The sequence below is a fragment of the Rattus rattus genome, chromosome 17, assembly GCF_011064425.1.
Source record: "Rattus rattus isolate New Zealand chromosome 17, Rrattus_CSIRO_v1, whole genome shotgun sequence".
In the NCBI taxonomy this organism is placed as follows: Eukaryota; Metazoa; Chordata; class Mammalia; order Rodentia; family Muridae; genus Rattus; species Rattus rattus.
In genome coordinates this window covers 25,729,332-25,753,906 of record NC_046170.1, presented here as the reverse complement: position 1 = coordinate 25,753,906, position 24,575 = coordinate 25,729,332, and the positions used below count along the sequence as shown (strand labels likewise).

Below are 24,575 nucleotides of genomic sequence, written 5' to 3'. Positions count from 1 at the left end.
TGCCACCACACCCAGCTTCAGTTTTAGTAGTTTGAAAGGGTCTTACTCTAACCCAGGCTAACCTTGAACTCTTCCTAGTCCTCCTACCCCAGCCTCTTATTACTCCTACATTTATTGGAAGGAGCCCATGCATTTGATGGGAAAATACTGTTGAGTAATATTTCCCACCACCCCCAGCATAGCTGTAGCCATTTTGTTTCATGCCTGCTAGCTATTTCATATTGTTGCTGTAATATGCCTGCCAGTCATTGACACAGAAAAAAATTACTCAGAGCAGGGTCATGCTGACCACATCCCCTGTTATTTTCTGAGGTTTGTTAATCTTAAGAAATTTCACGGGGTTGGGGATTTAGCTCAGTGGTAGAGCGCTTGCCTAGTAAGTGCAAGGCCCTGGGTTCGGTCCCCAGGTCCAAAAAAAAAAAAAAAAGAAATTTCACAAAGCTTTATGTAGGGCCCATCAAATTAAAAGTCAGTGTGAACTGATATGTCTAAAATGGCTTGAGTGAGAGCTGACCACTGAGCAGCACTTCCTTTACCTGCATATAAGCTCATTGTAATTTTGATGGGTTTTTTTTTTAACCCCCTTTATAAACCTGCCTTGAGAAATGTCTGATGTAGTTCAGATAGCTCTGAGCTTCATCCCTGACCTGATCAACATTTGGGTATGTGTTCAATAAATCATCTCTGTCTGACTGAGATCAGTGTTTGTTTGCGGAGCTAATCTCAGACTCTAACAACTCTTGGTGAGCTTGAATTCCTGATCCTCCTGCATCCACTCCCAAGTGCATGCAAGAGTATCCATTCTGGCTTATGTGGTGTGGGGGATGGAACCAAGGGCTTCATGCAGGCCAGGTGAGCACTCTGAATATAGCTCTACCTCCACAGATTGTTGAGCTCTCAATTATAAAAAAAATAAATAAATAAAGGTTCTATGAATGTATTCTTTGGACAGAACAAAGTCAATAAAAGCCTGTCTGCCTGTTTTTTGTTTGATAATGAGGTCTTTCGATTTTTATTTCATGTTTGTGGATGTTTTGCCTGCATATATGTTTGAGCATCATAATAATGCAGTGCCCTCAAAGGCCAGAAGAAGGTTCTAGATCCCCTCAGAACTGGAGTTACAGGCTGTTGTTAGTCTCCATGTAGATGCTAGGACTTGAACCCAGGTCCTATAGATAGATTCTTGTCTGCTGAGCCATTTCTCCAGTCCCAGCTCTTTATTTTTGCTAACTGTATACCTTTTACACTTGTTCAGATTCAACTTTTTTTTTCTCTTGAGACAGGGTCTCATTATGTTGCCTTGGCTAGCCTCAAACTCAAGAAATGGGACTGAAGATAAACACCACCATATTCACTCCTCTCTGGCTCTCTAATCCACCCAACTTTATTCTTTCTATTGCTTGGGCAAGGAAGTACAGTTTTGCTATTAGGTTAAACTTCACTCTGACCAATATCAGAATTTGTGTTTCTTGTACCCTCCAGGAGCAAATGGAGCTGTGCTCACCCAGTGCTGCTTAAGTAGGCTAGGTGGAAGAGCCCTGACAGAGTTCCTTTCTGTCTTTGCCCTGCTCCCCTTAAGCATCAAGGCTTGGAAGACTATCCCTCAAGTCACAGGTTCCATATGTGACCTCAGTAGGTAGTGATGACATCACACCCCATAGTTTCCATGGCAATATACCTACAGCAACTTAGATCCTTTAAGGAAATGTTCCTATTGTTTCTGTACAACATACAAGTCTGCCTGTTTGAGAATGACTGATCGAATCTTTTATATTAACTCTAACTTGTCCTCTGTCCCCTGTGAAGGCTGTTATTCAAGTAAGTCTATACTAGGCATCTGTCTGCACAAAGAGCCTTTGGGGTACATATAATGTCACTGGGAACTGTATATTCCTCCTAGGCTTGTCTGTAACCCCTCAGAATTTCTCTAGTCATGATTACAAAAAATAGTGTAACACTGACCCGTAGACCAACTATTCATGCTCAATATTGAGGACAAATAGCATGTTATCTCTGGACAACTGTTTATTTATTTATAAAACTCCTAATTTTTATCAACTTAGCTTTCCCTTTGAGCTATAAAATTATCTCACCCATCCCCCTTTTTGAGAAGGGGTCTCACTATGTAGCTCTGGCTATCGTGAAACTCACCAGGCTGGCCTTGAACTCTGAGATCAGCCTGCTCCTGCCTCCTGAGTGCTGAGATTAAAGGTGTGCACGACCATGCGTGGCACCTTCAACTTTTTTTTTTCCTTCAAGATAATCAGTATGTAGCTCACCTGGCCTACAACTCTACCCATGGCCCCAACTTGTGGCAATCCTCCTACCTCCACCTTCCAGGGGCAGAAATTAGAGGTGTGCACCAGAAATTTTTATTTATTTATTTATTTATTTATTTATTTATTTATTTATTTATTTATTTAATGTACATACATACACTGTCACTGACTTCAGACACATCAGAAGAGGGAATCAGATCCCATTAAAGATGGTTGTGAGCCATGATGTGGTTGCTCGGAATTGAACTCAGGACCTCTGGAATAGCAGGCTTAACCACCGAGCCATCTCTCCAGCCCTCAGAAAATTTTTTTAATTTACTGCTTAGGAGCTATCAACATGGTAGCTCAGTGGTTAAGAAGTGCAGGTACCACTCTCTTTTAAGAATTCATTTGTGGGGTTGGGGATTTAGCTCAGCGGTAGAGCGCTTGCCTAGCGAGCGCAAGGCCCTGGGTTCGGTCCCCAGCTCCGGAAAAAAAAAAAAAGAATTCATTTGTGGGGTTGGGGATTTAGCTCAGCGGAAGAGCGCTTGCCTAGCGAGCACAAGGCCCTGGGTTCGGTCCCCAGCTCTGAAAAAAAAAAAAGAAAAAAAAAAGAATTCATTTGTTAGTTAGTTTGTTTGTTTGTTCTTATCTCATATATTATATCCTGACCACAGTTTCCACTCACTCCTCTCCTCCCATCTCACCTCCCCACCCCCATCATCTCCCCTCTCCCCCTGATCCATTCCTCCTCCATTTCCCTTCAGAAAAGAGCAGGCCTCCCAGGGATATCAACTGAACACTGCATAACAAATTGCAATAAGACTAGGCATATATCCTCAGAATCAAGGCTGGGTGAGGCGGCCCAGTAGGAGAAAGAGGGTCCCCTAAAACAGACAAAATAATCAAAGACAGCCCCTGCTCCCATTCTTAGGAGTTTCACAAGAACACCAAGCTACACAACCATAACCATATTCAGAGAACCTTGGTCAGACCCATGCAGACTTCCTGATTGTCACTTGAATCTCTGAGAGTCTCTATGAGACCTGCTTAGTTGGTTCTGTGGGTCATCTTCTTGTGATGTCCTTGACCTCCTGGCTCCTACAATCCAGGACCCATCTTCTGAGGGATCCCCTGAACTTGCCTAGTGTTTGGCCGCGGATCTCAGTATCTGCTTATCTGCTGCTATCAGTTGCTAGCTGAAGCCTCTCAGATGACAGTCATGCTAGAGTGGTCTACAAGTATAGTAGAATATTATTAGGAATCATTTAATAGATTTTCTGCCCCTTTGTGTTTGGCTCCATCCTAGGTCCTCTAGACTTCCCAGGCTTCCCAAGCAGTGACAAGCATGGGCTCTGTCTTGTGATGTGGGTCTCAAGTAGGACCAGTCACTGGCCACTCACCCATGTTCTGCACCACCCTTACCCCAGCACATCTTGCAGGCAGGATAAATTGTAGGCTGAAGGTTTTGTGGCTCGGGTGGTGTCCCAGTCCTTCCACTCGAGGCCTTGCCTGGTTACAAAAGATGGATAGCTCAGGCTGTGTATCCTCCATTACTAGGAGTCTTTACCAGGGAGTTTCTATTACACTAGTTTTCTACCTTGCCCCCTAAATGCTTCCCTCCAAATTCCAGTCATCTCTCCCAACTCTCTCCTTCCATCCATCCCTGATGTGATCCTTCCTGTTCTCCTCCCCCACTCCGGACCCCAGTCTACCAGTGAAATCTATTCTACTTCCCTTCCCATGGAGATCCATTCATTCCCAACTTGAGCCCTTCTTGTAACTTAGACTTCCTAGGTCTCTGATAATTATCCTTTACTGAACAGCTAATATCTGTTTATGAGTACATACATGTTTATCTTTCTGGGTCTGGGTTACCTCACCCAGGATTAATTTTTTAGTTCCATCCATTTGCCTACAAACTTCAGGGTGTCATTTTTTAACATCTGAGTAATAATGTATTGTGTAAATATATCACATTTTCTTTATCCATTCTTTGGTTGACAAATATCTGGGGTTGTTCCAGTTTCTGGCTATTATGCATAAAGCTGCTATGAACAGTTGGGCAAGTGGGTTTTTTGGTAGGATGGAGACTCCTTTGGGTATATGCTCATGAGTAGGATAGCTGGGTCTGAGGTAAATCGATTCATAATTTTTATATTAATTTCCTAAGTGGCTATACAAGTTTGCATTTTCATCAGTGATGGAGGAATATTTCCCTGATTTCTTTCTCAGCCTGATTGTAGTTTGTATTTATGATCACTATTGATACTTTTTTTAGTTAATCTTGTATTTAGCCACTTTGCTGAAGGTTTTGCTGGATGTGTTTATCAGCTGTAGTAGTTCCATGGCAGAATTTATGGGGTCGCCTATGTACACTAACATATCATCTGTGAATAGCGATACGTTGACTTCTTTTCCAATTTGTGTCCCTTTGATCTCCTTTAGTTGTCTTAATACTATGACTAGAACATCAAGTACTATATTGAATAGAAATGGAGAGAGGGGAGAGCTTTATCTTGTTCCTGATTTTAGTGAAATTACTTTGAGTTTCTCTTCATTTAGTTTGATGTTGACTATGGACTTGTGATGTATTGTCTTTATTATGCTTAATTTTGCCCATTGTATCCCTGATCTCTCCACGATCTTTATTTGGATTTTGTCTAAGGCTTTTCAGCATCTAATGAGATGAACCTGTGTTTGTTTTTCTTTCAGTTTGTTTATGTGATGAATTACATTGACAAATTTTTCTATGTTGCACCAGCCATGCATCTCTGGGATGAAGCTTACTTAATCATGGTGGATGATTTTTTTGATGTGTTCTTGGATTCAGTTTGCAAGTATTTTTTAAATTTTTTGCATGAGGGAAATTGGTCTGTGATTCTCTTTGTTGAATCTTTGTGTGGTTTGGTTATCAGGGTGACTGTGGCCTCATAAAATGAATTTGGCAATGTTCCTTCTGTTTTTATTTTATGGAATACTTTGAAGAGTATTGGTATTAGCTATTCTTTGAAAGTCTGGTAGAATGCTATGCTAAAACCACCTGGCCTTGGGCTCTTTGGGTTGGGAGACTTTTAATGAATTCTTCTACTTCCTCAGGGTCGATGGGTCTATTTTAAATTGTTTATCTAATCTTGACAAGTGTTATTTACTAAGAAAACTGTCTGTTTCTTTTTGATTTTCCAATTTTGTGGAGTACAGACTTTTTAAGTAAGACCTAATGATTCTGTGTATTTCCTCACAGTCAGTTATGTCCCCCCTTTGGTTTCTGATTTTGTTAATTTGGACATTCCTTCTGCCTTGTAGCTAGTTTGGATAAGTGTTTGTGTATCTTGTTGATTTTCTCAAAGAACCAACTCTGTTCTTTGTATTGTTCTGATTCTGGAGAAAAGTTTCATGAGGTGCTGAAAAGAAGGTAGATTATTTTGAGATCAGGTGAAATGTTCTGTAGATATTTGTTAGGTCCATTTGGTTCATAAGGTGAGAGTGGGGTACTGAAGTCTTCAATTATCAATGTGTAAGGTTAGGAATTAAGCGTCAATCAGGCATGGTGACACACACCCCTAATCCCAGCACTCAAGAGGCAGAGGAAGACAAATCTCTGTGAGTTCAAGGCCAACCTGGTCTACAGAGTGAGTTCCAGGACAGCCAGAGCTACACACAAAAAATACCCTGTTTCAAAGAGAAGAGAAAGAGAGAGAGAGAGAGAGAGAGAGAAGAGGAGGAGAAAGAAAGGAAGAAAGAAAGAAAGAAATTAAGTTAAGCAGTGGTGGCTTACACCTTTAATCCCAGCACTCAGGAGGCTGAGGTAGGTGAATCTCTATAAGCTTGAGATCAGCCTGGTCTACAGAGCAAATTCCGAGTGCCCCAACAACATCAAAAACCATAACATCATCCTGGTGTATTTTTCCTTTAATGAGTATGACGTGACGTGTCCTTCCCCATGTCTTTGACTAATTCTGGTTTGAAGCCAATTTTGTTAGATATTAGAATAGTTACACCGGCTTGTTTTTTTAATCCATCTGCTTGGAAAATATTTTTCCAACCGTTCACTCTGATGTAATGTCTATCTTTGATGTTGTTTCTTGAATGCGACAAGAGGGATTGGTCCTGTTTTCCTGTCCAATCTGCATCTTCTGATTGGGGAATTGGGTCCATTGTTAGATATTAATAACCAATGATTGTTAGTTCCTGTTATTTTGGTGGTGGTGGTGGTGTGTGTGCGTTTGTGTGCACACTTCCCTTCTTTTGGTTTTGTTGGTGTAATATATAATTTCCTGTGTTTTCATGGGTGTAGTTAACTTCCTCATGTTGGAATTTTCCTTCTAGTACCTTCTGTGGCACTGGATTTGTGGATAGATGTTATTTAAATTTGACTTTGTCATGGACTACCTTGTTTTTTCTATGGTGACTGAAAGCTTTGCTGGGGAGAGTAACCTTGGCTACTATCTCTGGTCTGTTAGAATCTGCAGGACGTCTATCCAGGCCTTTCTGGCATTCAGTGTCTCTGTTAAGAAGTCAGGTGTAATTCTAGTGGGTCTGCCTATGCATGTGATTTGGTCTTCTTCCCTTAAAACTTTTAATGTTCTTTCTTTCTTCTGTATGTTTAGTGCTTTCATTATTATGTGGTGGGGGACTTTCTTTTCTGGTCCATTGGCTTGATGTTCTGTAAGATTTTTATATCTTTATAGGCATGTCCTTCTTTAGCTTAGGGAATTTTTTTCTTTTATGATTTTGTTAAAAATATTTTTGTGCTTGGGGTTGGGGATTTAGCTCAGCGGTAGAGCGCTTGCCTAGGAAGCGCAAGGCCCTGGGTTCGGTCCCCAGCTCCGAAAAAAAAGAACCAAAAAAAAAAATATATATATATATATATATTTGTGCCTTTGAGCTGGGATTTTTTTTCTCTATCTTATTGTTAGGTTTGGTCTTCTCAGACTGTTCTAGATTTCCTGGGTGTTTTGTGTCAAGGAAATTTTTTAGATTTAACATTTTCTTTGACAGATGTATCTTTTTCTTCTATTGTATCTTCGATGCCTGAGATCCTCTCCCATCCCTTATATTCTATTTGTGATGCTTGCGTCTGTAGTTCATGTTTCTTACCTAGATTTTTCCATCTCCAGGATTCCCTCAGTTTGTGTTTTCTTTTTTTTTTTTTTCTTTTCTTTTTTTTCGGAGCTGGGGACCGAACCCAGGGCCTGGCGCTTGCTAGGCAAGCGCTCTACCACTGAGCTAAATCCCCAACCCCAGTTTGTGTTTTCTTTATTGCTTCTGCTTCCATTTTTCAGGCCTTGAATGGGTTTCTTTCTTTCCTGCAACTGTTTGTTTCTTCTTAGCTTTCCTAAAGATTTATTCATCTCCTCCAATCAGTTGTTTCTGTTTCCCTGGATTCCTTTAAAGTATTTATTTCCCCTGTAAAGACCTTAATCATCTTCATAAAGTTTGTTTTAAGTTGATTTTCCTGTGCTTCAGCTGTGTGGGAATAGTCGGGGTTTACTGTAGTGGGATAGCTGGGCTCTGTGGTGACATAGTGTCCTGACTGTTGTTCATTTTGCTCTTACACTGGTGTCTAGGCATTTGGGTTTGGAGTGATTATAGATCAAGGTACCAGTTTCTGAGTTTGTCTTTGTTGGTTGAGTGTTTTGTTCCTTGGTTTTCATTTCCTCTTTTGATCTTTGTGGCCTAGATTTCTGGCAGCGAGCATGGCCTCTGGTCCAACAGGGAATCTCTATTTGAGCTGGAAACTGGACTTCTGGTGGCTAGTGTGGCCCTTGGGCCATCAGGGTGTCTTTGCCCAAACTGGGGGTTGGGCGTGGGGTAGGACACAATGATGACAAGGGAAATGAGGATTGGGATAGTGGGGGAGGTTCATTGAGAGAGTGGAGGAGGTCCATGGGTGGGCCACCTATCTGGAAGTCTAGCATAGTCTTTGGTGTAGTCTCTGTCACAATAGGAAGCCTCTGCCAGAGTTTGGGGCTGGAGTTCTGTGACTAGCATGGCCTCTGGTCCATCAATGAGTCTGTCTGAGTTCGCCTATCTGTTCTTCTAAATGGTGTGGCCTACAAACTGTTATTCTGAGTAGGGTGGCCTGCACCTGAGTGAGCTGCAGTCATCCACTGGAGGTGGGGGCAGGACATGGAAGTGGGGGCAGGAAGAGGTGGCAGTGGGTTGAGTCTTTGGGATGGGAGAAGGTTCCAAGGGCAGGCAGGCCTCTTAACTGTTCTTCTGAGTAGTCCAGTCTACATCTGAGCAGCAGGTATCCACTTCAGGTGGAAGCAGGGGCACAGCAGCAGGGGAGTGGGGGGCAGTGTGGCAGGAAGGAGTGGCAGCAGATTGGGTATCTGGGAACAGAACAGAGGGCATAGGAAGGCAGGCAGGCAGGCAGAAACCCTATCTCTTCTTCTCACTGGCTTGGCCTGCACCTCAACAGTACTACTCTTACAGAGGACCCAAATTTAGTTCCCAACATCCAGGGTGGATGCTATGGAACTCCAGTTCCAGAGACTCCTCAGTCATCATACTTGTGTGTGTGTGTGTGTGTGTGTGTGTGTGTGTGTGTGTGTGTGTGTGTGTGTGTAGGAAATAAAATAAATCTATTTACAATAATTATTACCAGAGCTATAAAGATGGTTCCACAGTTAAAAGCTGTCTCCTAAAAACCTGGGTTCAGTTCTAAGAACCCACATGGCACCTCCCAACAGTCTGTAAATCTAGTCCCAGAGGATCTGATGCCCTTTTTCTAACTTTTTTAGGCATCAGTCACCCATAGACATATATGCAGGCAAGGTATCCATACAGATAGATAATTGATAAATAAATGGATGGATGAATGGATGGACAGATGGAAAGATAGACAGACAGACAGATAGAAATATTTACTGCTTGCATGGGTTTATGAGCACCACACGATATAGGAGCCCACAGAAGCTAGATGCCCTAGAAGCAGTCCTTCAGGTGGTTGTGAGCCATCACAGGACAGCAGGGAAAGCACCCCATGTCCTCTGCAAGGTTATAACCTTAACTTCTGAGCCATCTCTCCAGTACCAAGATTCTTGATGAGACTCAGAATAAAACCAAGTGTCTGGGTACTCGAGAGATGGCTCTGTGCTCAAGAACACATGTTACTCTTGCAAACCACTCAGGTTTGATTCCAGGCACTCACTCGGCAGTTTATAACAATTCATAACTCCAGTTCAGGGAATCCAATACCTTATTCTGACCTGCTTGAGCACCAAGCATACACAGAGTACACAGCCACACATGTAAGCAAAGCACTCCTAGAAATAAATCAAATAAGCCTTTACAAAGTTAAAGATTAGGTAGTTGGGCAGTGGTGTAGTGTACTCTTTTAACCCCAGCATTTACTAGGCAGAGGCAGACAGATTTCTGAGTTCGAGGCCAGCCTGGTCTTCAAGAGTTCCAGGACAGCCAGGACTACACAAAGAAACCCTGTCTTGGAAAAACAAACAAAAACTTAAACCAACTGTGCTTATTTGTCAAATGATAAAGTGTCATGGAGGAGAGTTGTTAAAGGCTTCTGATAAAACCTCATTCAGATCCAGGTACTTTTACCATGCCATCATAGAAAACACAGATATTGGCCACCATCAAACACATGCCAGTCTGAGCTGGTGAGTACCAGAAGAAAGGATGTTGTCACACAAATGGGGAGACTAGAGGACCTGCAGGTGCTTCTGAGAAGATGGGAGTGGGGAGGATAAAGAAAGGGTGTCCCAGAGGTTAGGTCAATATGAAAAAGTGTCTTTGAGAGTAAACTTGGTACCTGGAGTTTGTCTCTGGACCTCTTGTCTGCTCTCAGTATTTGACAGTGACAAATTAGGACAGGACAGTGGATCAAGCCTATAGACCGCACTCCTTGGGAGACTAAGGCAGGAAGACATCTTGAGCCCAAGAGTTGCAGACTAGTCATAACATCATGGACTGCCTCAGGAGTGGGTGGGGGATGCTGCCAGAGATAGCTTGATGTTTAAGAATGCCTGTTGTGGGGCTGGAGAGATGGCTCAGTGGTTAAGAGCACTGACTGCTCTTCCTGAGGTCCTGAGTTCAATTCCCAGCAACCACATGGTGGCTCACAGCCATCTGTAATGAGATCCGATGCCCTCTTCTGGTGTGTCTGAAGACAGCTACAGTGTACTTATATATAATAAATAAATAAATCTTTAAAAAAAAAAAAAAAAAAAAAAGAATGCCTGTTGTACATGTGTGGGGCCCTGAATTTGGATCACAGGTAACAAGCTCGGAATGGTCTCAGGAGCACCTGTAATGCAAGGTATGTGGCATGTTTGTGGGGGGTTGGGGATTTAGCTCAGTGGTAGAGCGCTTGCCTAGCAAGTGCAAGGCCCTGAGTTCGGTCCCCAGCTCCGGAAAAAAAAAGAAAAGGAAAAAAAAAAAAGAATGCAAGAAAGAATTCGTGGGCCTTGGTGATTCCTAGCATGGAGGGAGGGAGCAAATGCCATGTTCAAGGAAATTCTCTGCCTCAAAGACATGAAGAAAAGTGACAGGACTGGTCACATTCCTCTGGCCTATGACCCTGTATACACAAACACACACACACATACACACACACACACACACACACACACACACACACACACACACAGACAGAGACAGAGACAGCAACAGAGACAAGAGTGTGTGTTGTGTTAGTACAAGGCCACTTGCAGCTATGGCCTTTAGGACATATTAGGACAATGTCTCAAAAAAAAAAAAAAAAAGATCTAGATAAAATCAGGCGAGAGTCAAGTGTGGTTGAAACAGGAAGTTAGAACGAACAGGTTCTATGAGGATCTGCCAGCCAGGATGGGACCAATTCTTAACAAATTTATCTTACACCTCTTTTCCAAACATACTCATTAAAGCTCAGGGATGGCAGACCTTGAAAAACCCTTCTCATCTGTGGGAGAAGAAAATGAGGGCTCTCAACTGCAGCTAGCTCGAGGTTCTACCATTCTTATGGACATGGGCCACACATGCGGGCCCTCCCACGACTCCCACTGGCTCCCCAGAAACCGAGTGTTTTTACAGAGGCAGCCCTTCAAGGGGACCCAGAATAGAGGCAGGGCAAGGCTGTGTCTGGCATGCCAAGCAGAGAGGTGGGCTTCAGCCAGAAACAGGAAGGGGGTGTGGTCCTGGAGCACCGAGGAGAAAGCGGAAGTGACTGATGAGTTCTGGTTTTCCCTGCAGCGCCCGTGCCTCCCACAGCTCCTTCTTCCCCCGGATACTACCACGTCCTCTACAAAGGGCACGCACAAGCCCAGATGGCCTGGCATGGAGAGACATACTGTCTGATTGGAGGCTACCGTGTCTATGGGGATGCACCGCTTCCCACACCTGTGAAGGTTGAGGAAGAGAAGCCAGCGCCCAGGAGGGCTCCCAAGAGACAGCGAGTTCAGGAAGAGTCAGATCAAGATCTAGGGTGTCCCAGTGCAAAAATTCCTCGTCTTAAATTGAAGCATGGTGGCAAAGGGTAACCCCACAGAAGCATGCTGCCTGAGCGTCCGCGAAGAGAAGAAAGGCTGGTAGCTGCCTCAGAAGGCTGAGCCCTCTTCAGCAATGCCTTCCACTGACCACCAATGTAGACAGAATCTTAGCTGCTCTGCCTGCACTCTCGGCAAGTCAACTAGCCATGAGCAAGGAGCCTCAGGATGGAGCTGCTCTGAACAGCCCACCCACCTCTCGGCCCTCTAGAGTCTCTTCTTGTGCAGCAGAAAGGAGCGGTCTGCTGAGTTGAGGAGACAAGTGCAGAGAGAGGATACAGAGGGACCAAGCTAGGGCTGCCTCTATGAGGAGACTCTGCTCTGAATCATGCCAGCAGCCACCAGCACAAGCCAGGTTGGCTGGACTTCCTAAAACTAGAAGAAATAAGCAGTAGTTAATCAAGGAGATTCCTGCTTAAGGTCTCAAGAGACAGAATAAAGAGACCCAGGGATACCTGCTAGCTAGAGCAAGAACATTGTGGACAAATTCCAGGAAACCCATCCCCAAACCCATCCCCAAGGCCACATGTTCCTTTAATTTCAGCTCATTCTCCCACTGAGGGTGGGGGAGGTCTCTTCTGCACAACAGAGTAATTTTCTGTAACAATCTTTGACTTGAAGCCAAAGACCAAGTCAAGCCTTCCTGTTCCCCTAAAGTAAATTTCTTCACAGAGAAACCGAAGTTTTTAAAGTCGTGTGCCTATAAGGAACCCTTGGGTACACCTTCTTTCTGACTCCTACTTTTGAGAATGAGAGACATTTAAACACCCATAACAACTCCACAAAAGCTCTTAAGGTGAAGGCTAGAAATACAGTTTTAAGAGTTTCCTATAGTTTGGACGTAATGGCACATACTTTTAATCCTAGCACTTGAGAGGCAGAAGCAGATAGGTCTCTGTGAGTCCTAGGATAGCCAGGGATATCTCAAAACAAAAATCCCTTCCTATAACTGGCCACATTGGTTCATGCCTATAGGTAACTCTAGTTAGTCAGGGGGCTGACAAAGGAGGATTGCTTAAGCTACTAGTTAAGGACAGGATAGGTAATGCAGAACTTACACTTTCTAAATAAACAAGAAAATAACAGCTTTTCCAATGTGCCAGCTTACAGGAGGAACACATCAGATGTCATAGAACACAACTAGTAAACTCCATGGAAAATGCCAAGGGTAAAACTAGTAATATTTTTCAACAGTTCAATCGCAAAGAATCAGTTCTTTTCAGAACTACAAACTAAACCATGACCACATTCAGCATCGTACATCATTTTTACACTAAAACTCACATAGTTATAGGAAGGGGGCAGTCGGGCTGGAGAGATGGCTCACCAGTTAAGAGCACTGACTGCTCTTCCAGAGGTCCTGAGTTCAAATCCCAGCAACAATATGGTGGCTCACAACCATCTGTAATGGGATCCGATGCCCTCTTCTGGTGTGTCTGAAGAGAGGGATGGTATACTCACATACAAAAATAAATAAAATAAAAAAAAAAAAAAAAAAAAAAAAACGAAGAAAAGAAAGAAAGGAAGAAAAGAAGAAAGGAAGGAAGGGGACAATTGTGGAGATTTGAAAATGACAGTTTAGGACAATAAAGATGTTTTGTGACATTTGTTATAGTGCCACACACCTGTAATCTCAGCACTTGAGAGACTAAGGCAAGGTATTCGAAATGAGTTTGAGAGTTGCCTGGGCTATATAGTAACTTTCATGCTAGCCTAGGATACAGAGTGAGATTCTGTTTCAAAAATTGTTTTTTTTGGGGGGGGTTGGGTTTTTTTTTTTGTTTTTGGTTTTGTTTTTTTGTTTTTTTGTTTTGTTTTGTTTTTAGGAAGGGTAGACTGCTCAGCAGGTAAAGGCACCTGCTACCAAGCTTGAGTGTGATCCCCAGGTCACACATGGTAGAAGAGAAGAGAACTGATGCCCACGGGGTGTCCTCTGACCTCCACATTCATCCCATAGCACATGTACAGCCATGTGTGCATACCCAAATACACACACACATTCGAAAAATAACACCAGAAAATGTACTATGAGTTTTAACGATGCCTTTATAGTGATTTGCATTATGAGAGCACTGATCTATGAAAAAAATGCTTACACAAGAATGGAATAAGTGGGTTGGGGATTTAGCTCAGTGGTAGAGCGCTTGCCTAGCACGCGCAAGGCCCTGGGTTCGGTCCCCAGCTCTGAAAAAAAAAAAAAAGAATGGAATAAGTGTCTTGTGATTTGCTTTACCTTTTTTCTCTTACCCTTGGAGCTATTGTTCAAGCTAAGGGCTTTGCACATTCTAGGTAAGCCCTCTACTACTGAACTAGGTCCCAGCCTTGTGATTTGCTTCAAAATAGGGCCAGGGCTGGAGAGATGGCTCAGAGGTCAATAGCACTTGTTGCTCTTCAGAAAGACTAGGACTTAGATTCTCAGCACCCACACGGTGACTCAAAATCATTTATAACTCCAGTCCCAGGGATCCAATTCCCTCTGCTGAGAGCACCAGGCATCGTGTGGTAGACAGACAAACATGCCACTAAAACTCATACACATAAAATAAAAATTAAAAAAAAAAACTTTAGGAACAAAATGTTTAACAGCTCAGCAGGTGAAGGTGCTTGCTGCCAGCTTTCACACTGTGAACTTGATCTCTGGGACATACATGTGAGTGGAGAGACCCAAGTCCTTCCAATTCTCCTCTGACCTCCACACCTGTAGGCACACAGAGAAATGGGTAAATAAGTGTAATAATCTGTAGCATGGGCAGGATATATTGGTACAGTGCTTGATGTGTAAGCAGAAGGACCTGAGTTTGGATCCCTGGTACAGAGGCAAAAAGTCAGGCAGAGCAACCTGTAACCCCAGCATTGGGGAGGGTGGGATGGAGATGGGAAGATCCCTGGGCTTGCTGGTCAGTCAGGGTAGCTGAAATCGTGAGCCTCAGGTTCAGGGAAACCCTGCCTCAAAAACTGATGGGGAGCAATGAAGAAAACACCTTCGAATCATTGCCTCTTTTCTGTCTGTCTGTCTGTGTTTTTCAAAGATTTATTATTTATTTATTTATTCTATGTATGTGAGTACACTGTTGCTCTCTTCAGACACACCAGAAGAGGGCATCAGATCCCATTACAGATGGTTACACCACGTGGTTGCTGGGATTTGAACTCAGGGCCTCTTGAAGAGCAGTCAGTGCTCTTAACCACTGAGCCATCTCTCCAGCCTCTTTTTCTTTCTTTCTTATATGGGCATTTTGTCTGGGAATCAAACCCGGTGCTCTGGAAGAACAGCCTGTGTCTTAAGCACCAAGTTCTCTCTTTAAGCCATATTTATTGTATTCTTCTTTTCTTTTTTTTTCTCCGGAGCTGGGGACCGAACCCAGAGTCTTGCACTCCCTAGGCAAGGGCTTAAACGCTGAGCTAAATCCCCAACCCCTATTGTATTTTTTTTAAACTATTTATTTTATATATGTGAGTACACTGTAGCTGTCTTCACACACACCAGAAGAGGGCAATGGACCCCATTACAGATGGTTGTGAGTCATGTGGGTGCTGGGATTTGAACTCAGGACCTCTAGAAGAGCAGTCAGTGTTCTTAACTGCTGAGCCATCTCTCCAGCACCCCCCCCCCATTGTATTCTTTATACCCCCTCAACTTCCTGGGGCTTATTAGGAACAGAACAAATGTGGTATTTACCCTCAAACCCACAACGGTGACATGCAGACCAGGGAAACAGTTTCTCTTCCCTTTTGTCAACTTGGATGCATGAAGAGTGGCAGTGGGGGAGGGGGAGGAAAAGAGACAGGTCTGAATCTGGCAAATGCCTTGGTCAGTAGCACAGCCCCAAAAGAACATGTGTTCTACAGTAGACCTTCCAATGAAATCTACTTATTAGCTGCCATAGGCAAGGAGCTGGCTGCTTTTAACACAGTACTGTCACAGGTAGCACACACTAATATGCAGTCCCCAAAACAGATATATCTGTCCCAGATAGTCCAAGATTTCTGTCTCCTATTCGAAGAGTTTGCTCATTTCCCTTTTTTTTTTTTTTTTTTTTTTTTTTTTTCGGAGCTGGGGACCGAACCAGGGCCTTCTGGCTTGCTATGCAAGCGCTCTACCACTGAATCAAATCCCCAACCCTGCTCGTTTCCCTTTTAATTTTAAATATATTTATTCATTTGAGACAGGGCTCACTTTGTAACTCTATCCAGCCTACTCATTTTGTAGACCAGGCTGGCCTTGAACTCAGAGATCCACTTGCCAATGCCTTTCAAGTTCTGGGACATTTGTTATTATGTTTAGACTCCATTTCCTTTTTTTAAAAAAGATTTTATTTTTATGTATATGAGTACACTGTTGCTGTCTTCAGACACACCAGAAGAGAGCATCAGATCCTATTACAGATAGTGTTCTTAACCACGGAGCCATCTCTCCAGCCCTCCACTTCCTCTTTTAAAGAGGGCTTCTCAACATCTCCAAGTCTTCATGGTACCTGAGGAAGGTTGCAAAAACTTGAATCCTCTCCAGGGGAGGTCAGGGATCAGAACAAAAATAGTTTTCTAATAGAGTGTAAGCACAGATCCTGAAGCTGCTTTAAGGAATGGGACTTCTACAAAAACATGCATGGCCTGTCTCTGTGTGTGTGTGTGTGTGTGTGTGTGTGTGTGTGTGTGTGTGTGTGTGTGTGTGTGTGGTGGAATACATGTCTATGTGTGTGTGGGGGTGAACTATGTGGGGGGGTGTGTGTACATGTATGGTGTGTGTGTGTGTGTGATATATGTGGTATGTGGTATCTATGTTATATGTGTGCAGTGTGTGTGTTATCTGTGTGTATGCATGGGTGAAGCTGGGGCTGTTCCAGGCTAGAAATAGGGTGGGGCCTACAAGGACAGGAACTAAGTCCTTGAGGTTTCTGGGAGAGCTCAGGCCACAAGAGCCTCAGATACATGGTGTGGAGACGCCGGACGCAAGTGCCTGGCTTGAGGAACTCATACATCTGACCCGGCTTCCACAGTAAGGTAGGAAGTCAGCCTGCAGCCCTGGGAGGAAGGTGCTGGGGTCGGGGGGTGCTCTGCTGCCCTGGAAACTAATTCATTTCCGTCCATCTCTCCAGCTGACAGACTTTTGTTCCTGTGCTAAGTATCCCCTGAAGTACTCAGTCACTCACTCTGTTCTCACCTCAGATGGTCATCATGAGGGTCCTGGGCAGGGACATCATCTGCTGAGGAAGGAGAGCAGTCCTAACTTTGAGTAGGGTAGGGGTATGCTGCTGTGTGCTCTTACTAGTTCCCGATTGCTGGCAGAGTCTTCAGAGGACAGTAGATAAGGTGGAGCAGTCAGTGTCCTGGGGCTTGTGTCCCTTGAAAAGGTCAGGGAAGTCTGCAGGTATGCAGAGACATAAGGTGGTCTGCAAAGGGCTTGAGGCCCTTTCACTGTTCAAGAAACACCACGAGTCTACTTTCTTGGAGAAGAAACTAGGGAGCAGCTAGGGAGCCAGCTGGGTTGATCCCCTGGGAACAGTAAACAGGGGAACAAGAGACAAAGGAAGCCCAGACAGGAACTGACTTGGTGCTGCTGGCCTCAGCTTGCCCAGGCCACGGAAGTGCCCTCTGAGACTGGGATAGTAGGGCTGTAGCTCCCCCTGGTGGCTGTGCTGCGCCACTATGCTATACACCGAGTGGCTGTTTGGAATCCGATGACCTCAAACATCTTCTCACCAGACCTGGTCACTGCGTGGCTTGAATTGTGGGTCAGGATTATATCATTGCCCTCTGTCCCTCGCAGGTTTTCGCGACCCTCATCCGTGCCGGTTTGCTCTGCACTGAGCAAGATGTCACTCAAGGGCCTCGAGGGTCATTGGGTGCTTAGCCAAGAGTTCCTGTTGGTGGTGGTGCTGCTGCTGTTAGGGCCCTCAGAGCCTCTAATGAGGACCCAGACAAAACCAGGCATCGCTGATGCTTCCACTGCACCAAGCCCCCTCAGAACACTCACCAAGCCTGCCATCTTCAGCATTCCAACCACTCCTGGCAACCCCAATTTCCCAGACCTGCGAGATCGCACCAGAGCCCTGATGCAGGACTTCCCGCTTATAGATGGGTGCGTAAGGATGTCTTGGAGACTGGTCAGAATGAACCAGGGCTGAACATACACTTGTGATGCAGAGGGTTCTGAGCCTGCTGGACTAATACTACTTACCCCTAGATTCTGTCTCCTATCATCGGGGAGTGGACTTTATTGCTCCTCTAGTGGGGAGCCCGAGCCCAGTCCAGCCCAGGTTTTAGAGGACCTCAATATGGTCTGGGCGACAATGTAGGATGGGAGAGTAGTTGTCGGAATTATGTTCTGCTAGACTTGGAAGCCAAAGAGTCATAGCTATTTGTCCTCTGAGTGTGAGTGTGTGTGTTTGTGAGTGTGTGTGTGTGTGTGTGTGTGTGTGTGTGTGTGTGCGTGTGCGCGTGCGCGCGCGGTACTCCAGAACTCACTAGAAGTATCCTGGCCTGGAACTTTAAATAATCCTCCTGCCTTAGCCTTCCGAGTACTGGGATCACAAGCAGAAATACTCAACCAATTTTGTTTGACCTAACCTTTTTTTTGACTGTCCTACAGCCACAATGACCTGCCTCTTGTTCTGAGGCAATTTTCCCAGAATGGACTACAAGATACTAACCTGAGAAACTTCACCCGTGGCCAGACCAGCCTGAATAGGCTTAAAGATGGCTTTGTGGGAGCCCAGGTAACACACAAGCACACGCACATGCACATGCACATGCGCCAGCATGGCTGCTGGGGAAGGTTGAAGAAATTGGTGCTCCTGAAATGACAGATGGGACCTCAGTGACCATAGTGACAAAGAAAAAAAAGCCACACTATAAGCCTGTGGCAAAGGGGTCGATAAGAACAAGCAGTGCATTTAGTTCATATGGCCTTTGAACCCACAAGTCTGTCCATTGTAAAGGCCAAGGTAGCTCTCCTACACAAACCAACCCCTGGCTTTGCCTCCAGTTCTGGTCTGCTTACGTACCATGCCAGACCCAGGACCGGGATGCCCTGCGCCTCACACTGGAGCAGATCGACCTCATTCGCCGTATGTGTGCCTCTTATTCTGAGCTGGAACTTGTGACCTCAGTTCAAGTTAAGTGGACCTACTCAGGGTATTGGGGAATGGTTGAAGTTACTACTCTAGCTCCTGAAAATAATCACCTGACCTATGCCTACAGCTCTGAACAGCACCCAGAAATTGGCCTGCCTCATTGGTGTGGAGGGTGGCCATTCACTAGACAATAGCCTCGCTGTGCTTCGAAGTTTCTACCTGCTGGGGGTGCGTTACCTGACACTCACACACACCTGCAACACACCCTGGTGAGCACAGAGCCTTCCAAAGCAGAAATCTGCCCTTGTAGACAAAGACCAAGATTTGCCCTCGAATTTGAGACTCACATACAAGAGCTGGTATTTGGGGGCTTATAAAAGCAAGACTGGAATTCCTCCTTTTGTCAATGTGGGTCTTTGAATTAGCTCTATGGGATTGCAGGGGTAGAGAGTTTGGAGGGGTGTGACCACCAATCTGATTGCCTCCTGCTTGTCCTGCAGGGCAGAGAGCTCATCTAAGGACGTCCACTCATTCTACAGCAGTGTCAAAGGACTGACCAGCTTTGGTGAGGTAAGGACTCTGAGGGATACTTCACACAAACACACACCCCATTTTGTGAATGGTAAATGCATGCATACATGCAGCCCTGACACCCTTCTCCTAAACTGTTCTTGCAGAAGGTGGTGGCAGAAATGAATCGCTTAGGGATGATGATTGATTTGTCCCATGTCTCAGACGCTACAGCCCGGCAGGCTTTGGAAGTATCACAAGCACCTGTGATCTTCTCCCACTCGGCTGCCAGAGCCGTGTGCCCAAATGCTCGGAATCTCCCTGATGATATCCTGCAGCTTCTGGTGAGAAATGTTCTTTTAGCCCTGGAACCTAAATCAAGGCTTGAAACCCCTGTCCCTTCAATCCCTTAGCCCTCAGACTGAGCATTCTCTGCCCCACGAAACCATAAACCATGGCCTCTAAATTCTTTTTTTTTTTTTTGGTTTTTTTTTTCGGAGCTGGGGACCGAACCCAGGGCCTTGCGCTTCCTAGGTAAGCGCTCTACCGCTGAGCTAAATCCCCAGCCCCTGGCCTCTAAATTCTTGAACCTGGGGTAGGGAGATTGTTGAAGATAAAACTCTTATCTCGGGCTGGAGAGATGGCTCAGTGGTTAAGAGCACCCGACTGCTCTTCCGGAGGTCCTGAGTTCAATTCCCAGCAACCACATGGTGGCTCACAACCATCTGTAAAGAGATCCGATGCCCTCTTCTGGTGTATCTGAAGACAGCTACAGTGTACTTATAGATAATAAATGAATAAATCTTTAAAAAAAAAAAAAACTCTTATCTCTCTCAAATTCAGGTCTAGACATTATCGAAATCAAGGTCAAGCTTTCCTCATTGACACAAAACCAGGGAGGTAAACTGCCCTTTGGCCCCCCAAAGCTTTCTCGCAGGGGTTATAGGTAGGCACATAATTATGTCGGGGAGCCAAGCTGAGTGCCCCTTTGACTATCCCTGCAGAAGAAGAATGGTGGCATCGTGATGGTGACCTTTGCTGTAGGAGTGTTACCCTGCAACCCATTAGCCAATGTATCCACTGTGGCAGGTGAGTCCCCCGCCCCGAAACCTATCTCTCTATATGTCCCGTTTATCCTTTCCTTTTTTTTTTTTTAAACCTCAAAGACAATTTATTGGAGTTTGAGAGAATAATAAACAAATTCCTCCTAGGCTTTCTGAATAGCCTTAAGCCTTGGGGTTAACAGCACAGCCTTAATAGTTTAGCCAAAAATGCCATGATGGAGGGGCCTGGGATTTAGCTCAGTGGTAGAGCGCTTGCCTAGGAAGTGCAAGGCCCTGGGTTCGGGTCCCCAGCTCAAAAAAAAAAAGAACAAAAAAAAAAAAAAAATGCCATGATGGGAGTTCAGGATGTGGTTCAGTTGGTAGGTGGCTTGCCTCCTAGGAAGAGGGGGCTTGGATCCCCCCAGCTGATAATACAGAATGAGTTCCAGGTTTATATAGAGAAACCCTGTCCAAAAAACAAAAAAGTCCCAATCTACTGCTACCTTGAAACAGAGTCAAAGAATCCAAACTGACTTGTTAGGCCATCCGTTCTGGAGCAGTGTCCCAACTGTTTGTCGTGGATTACCAAAGCATCCTATCTACCCTGCCCCTGCCTTGATCCCTGTCAATGATACTCTTGTCCTAGGAGGCTCGTCAGGTTTGCCCAGCTGGAATCCATTATGAATTAGGTTGGAGATGACCTAATCAGTGGCTTTTCAAATGCTTTCATTCCAACCTGAAGTCTAGTCTAGGGCTTGCTTGTGTTAGTTCAGGTGTTAGGAACACCAGCTATGGGAATCTGATGCCGAGCACGGTCACTCGCAACTTGAATCTCAGCACTCAGGAGGCAGAGGCAGGCAGATCTCTGTAAGTTCGAGGTCAGCCTGGTCACAAAGCCACTCCAGGACAGCCAGGGCTACACAGATAAACCCCATCTTGAAAAATGGGGGGCAGGAGGGGATCTGTTTGGGCCATCTTCCAGTAATTCACCAAAAGGAGAACATAAAAGAAGGGGAGGGTCACCCTCTGTAATTTCTCAAGGCCTTTTGTTTGTTTTGATTTGTCTATTAATTTACTTTATATGAGTGGGTGTTTTCCTTGCATGTATGTCTGTGTACCCTATCAATCCCTGGTGCCTGTAGAGGCTAAAAGAGGTCATCAGATTGCCTGAAACTGGAAATATAGATTACCATACAGGTGCTGGAAACTGAACCCAACTCAGTTCCTCTGGAAGAGCGGACTGCTGAGCCAGCTCTCCAGTTCTCCCTAGACCTTTTTTTTTAAGGAATATAGAGTTGTTCCTTTGGCCACATATATACAAATATATAGGAAAAATGATATTGTACACATCAAGGAGATGGATGGGCAGTGTTCAAACAGGAACACCTAAACGTCATCTTGACAGACTGTTTATACTGTCACTCAGCATGCTGATGGCATTGTTGTAGACAAGCAAGTTTCTTGCCAAGAAAATGTTCAGATTGAGCATTTTAAGCATTCTAAGAGCCAAGATGGCTTCCTGAACTAGGCAAAGAAGAAAAAGAGAAAGAGAAAAGGGAAAGGGAAAGAAAGGAAGGCAAAGAGAAAGTTCAACACAAGCACCAGCTTACTCCACCCAGAGATGCACACTGTGAGCTAATCAGGAAGGAGCCCCAGCTGCTGGAGCCCTTTCCCTGGGAACTCATGGCTTACTGTACAAGAGGAATAAAGTAGACTAGACTAAACTAGACTGTGAACAAAGGAGGAGTGGGGCCGGCCAAGTCTACTTCTGGGGCCACATTTTCCCTGAGAGCCCCAAACTGCTGACTGTCTCTGCAGATCACTTTGATCACATCAGGACAGTCATTGGATCCGAGTTCATCGGAGTTGGTGGAGATTATGACGGTACCAAGCAGTGAGTATCTATTTACCTCTCTGCAGTTTGTCTCAAGTTGCTCTCACCACATAAGCCTTTGGGCTTTGCCCATTCAACCTCTCTCCATCTCCCGGGTTACTTTCCTGTGCTCTTCTGTATGTCTTCAACTCAAGGCCCCCACTAAAGCTGAGAAAGCTCATAGCACAAAACACCTAGATCCAGCCCCAGCCGGTCCATTCCCTCTGAGCTGTCATGTGTGGGATGACTATGTCCTCTTCAAGTTCTTTTTCTCATGATTTTGTTTGTTTATTTGCTTCTGTTTTTGTTTTTTTGTTTTGTTTTGGTTTTGGTTTTGGTTTTTTTTTTTTTTTTTTTTTTTTTTTTTTTTTTTGGTTTTTTGAGCTGGGGACCTAACAGGGCCTTGCGCTTCCCTAGGCAAGCGCTCTACCACTGAGCTAAATCCCCAACCCTGTTTTTGTTTTTTTTAAGACAATGTTTCTCTGTGTAGCCCTGACTGTCCTTTAGACAGGGGTGTCTTGGAACTCAGAGATCCACTTGCCTCTGCCTCCCAAGTGCTGGGATTAAAGACATGTGGCACCACCACCTGGCTGAGTTGAGGTATGGAGTTGGGATTAGGATACCATGTTTGGGCTGGAGCACTGGCTGCTCTTCCAAAGGACCTGGGTTCAAACCCCAGCAACCACATGGTGGCTCACAACCATCTATCTGTAGTGAGATCTGATGCCCTCTCCTGGTGTGTCTGAAGACAGCTACAATGTACTTATATATAATAAATAATAAATAAATAAATCTTCAAAAAAAAAAAAAAAAGGATACCAGGTCTGAGGTTCACCTGCTGGCAACTTCACAGGTTCCCTCAGGGGCTGGAGGATGTGTCTACATACCCAGTGCTCATAGAGGAGTTGCTGAGACGAGGCTGGGGTGAACAAGAGCTTCATGGTGTCCTTCGAGGGAACCTGCTTCGGGTCTTCAGACAGGTGGAACAGGTACACCAAGATGGGAGAGAATGAGTGAGGTGTAAGGGCCTGGACAGGTACTCACACACCTAATGGGCTATAGGAGACCTGGGAGAGAGAGCTGCTGACCACCGACTGTCACCGCTAGGTACGAGAGAAAAACAAATGGCAGAGTCCCCTGGAAGACATGATTCCAGAGGAGCAGCTGGACAGTGCTTGCCACTCAGTCTTACCTCGTCGGAGACAGTATCCAGAAAAGGACCCACCAGAGACTCCAGAATCTCATACACACAAGTTATCACCCAAGATGCCGTACTCAAAATCCTCTCCCCTCAGAGCCCCAAGCCTTACCATTATGGCCGCCTTTTTAGGCCTTCTCATATGACTTTTAGAGGACACCCAGTCCTCTCAGATATCATTCCGGCACCCCAAGAGCCCCTCCACTTTATTTCCTGGAAGTAAATGCTTTGGACGTAGAAACAGATGTGAGTGTCCGTCTTTGCAATAGAGAAGGTTGACACAGGCTTCCTGTGCCGGTGGTTTGTGGAACTAGGCATTTTGGCCACCATTTGCTCAAGGGAGTTGGCAGTGACCTGTCCAACCCAGATGGTTGGGCTCAGCACAAGATGAAGCCAGTGCAGGGGTGGGTCTGGCTTCGAGAAAGTGGTCTTGAATTTTGGGGTCCTTATTATTTCATCTCAATCCACACATTGAATCACTGACTCCCACGTCACGATCACTCAAAGAATTACTTAGATTCCGAAGAAGGAAATCTGACCGGATCACAAATAACTTTCATTCTTGTTTGGACAAAGCCCAGAATGCCAGGACATATAATAGGGTCATGGGCCTCCTGCAGTGGTTGGCCTGCCTTATATGTGGTCATCTCCAGACCCCAGGAAGTTCCAATCTACCAGGTACAAACTACTTAGGCATCCATTCTATCCTACTCCCAGGCCCTGAGTAGAAATTAAAAACAACCACAATAACAATAGTAATCTTAAGAGCAAATGCTAAGCTGCTGATGTGGCTCAGTTGGTAGAGTGCTTGCCCAGCATGTGGGAGGACCTGGATTTGATCCCCATCTGCCAACACTATATAAAACCAGTCCTTTGGATTCACACCTGTGACTCCAGGACACGAAAGGTAGAGTCAAGAAGAGTAGGCATTTCAAGGTATGTGATATTCAAGGTATAGTTCAAGCTTGTAATACATGGGCTCATGACTCCAAAGGAAAAAAATAAGTGCTGGGGTGGTTGTTCAGACAGTGAAGTGCTTGCCATACAGGCATGAGGACCTGAGTTCAATCTTCCAAACCCAAAGTTTAAAAATGCCAGGAGAGAGTTGGGGATTTAGCTCAGTGGT

At 44.9% G+C, this 24,575-nt stretch overlaps 2 protein-coding genes across 2 annotated transcripts; both read left to right on the top strand.

The window, feature by feature from the left end:
• The first annotated feature begins 1,751 nt into the window (after window positions 1–1,751).
• On the top strand, window positions 1,752–11,746 carry Dpep2nb (DPEP2 neighbor). Its single transcript, XM_032888152.1, has 2 exons — window positions 1,752–1,818; window positions 11,460–11,746. The coding sequence occupies exons 1-2, from the start codon at window positions 1,752–1,754 to the stop codon at window positions 11,744–11,746; spliced, it is 354 nt and encodes a 117-aa protein (XP_032744043.1).
• A 5,779-nt stretch (window positions 11,747–17,525) lies between these two features.
• On the top strand, window positions 17,526–23,692 carry LOC116886349 (dipeptidase 2). Its single transcript, XM_032887800.1, has 10 exons — window positions 17,526–17,831; window positions 18,342–18,468; window positions 18,738–18,865; window positions 18,951–19,094; window positions 19,326–19,395; window positions 19,503–19,679; window positions 20,340–20,424; window positions 22,197–22,272; window positions 23,105–23,240; window positions 23,359–23,692. Exons 1-10 carry the CDS (start codon window positions 17,566–17,568, stop codon window positions 23,593–23,595), a joined length of 1,446 nt encoding a protein of 481 aa, XP_032743691.1. The 5' UTR covers window positions 17,526–17,565; the 3' UTR covers window positions 23,596–23,692.
• Window positions 23,693–24,575: the final 883 nt, after the last annotated feature.

Coding starts and splice junctions, on each gene's coding strand:
- LOC116886349 (XM_032887800.1), top strand. CDS start 17,566: ATGTCACTCAAGGGCCTCGAGGGTCATTGGGTGCTTAGCCAAGAGTTC. Junction 17,832..18,341: donor GACTTCCCGCTTATAGATGG/GTGCGTAAGGAT, acceptor ACTGTCCTACAG/CCACAATGACCTGCCTCTTG. Junction 22,273..23,104: donor GATTATGACGGTACCAAGCA/GTGAGTATCTAT, acceptor GCAACTTCACAG/GTTCCCTCAGGGGCTGGAGG.
- Dpep2nb (XM_032888152.1), top strand. CDS start 1,752: ATGACTGATCGAATCTTTTATATTAACTCTAACTTGTCCTCTGTCCCC. Junction 1,819..11,459: donor CTGTGAAGGCTGTTATTCAA/GTAAGTCTATAC, acceptor TTTTCCCTGCAG/CGCCCGTGCCTCCCACAGCT.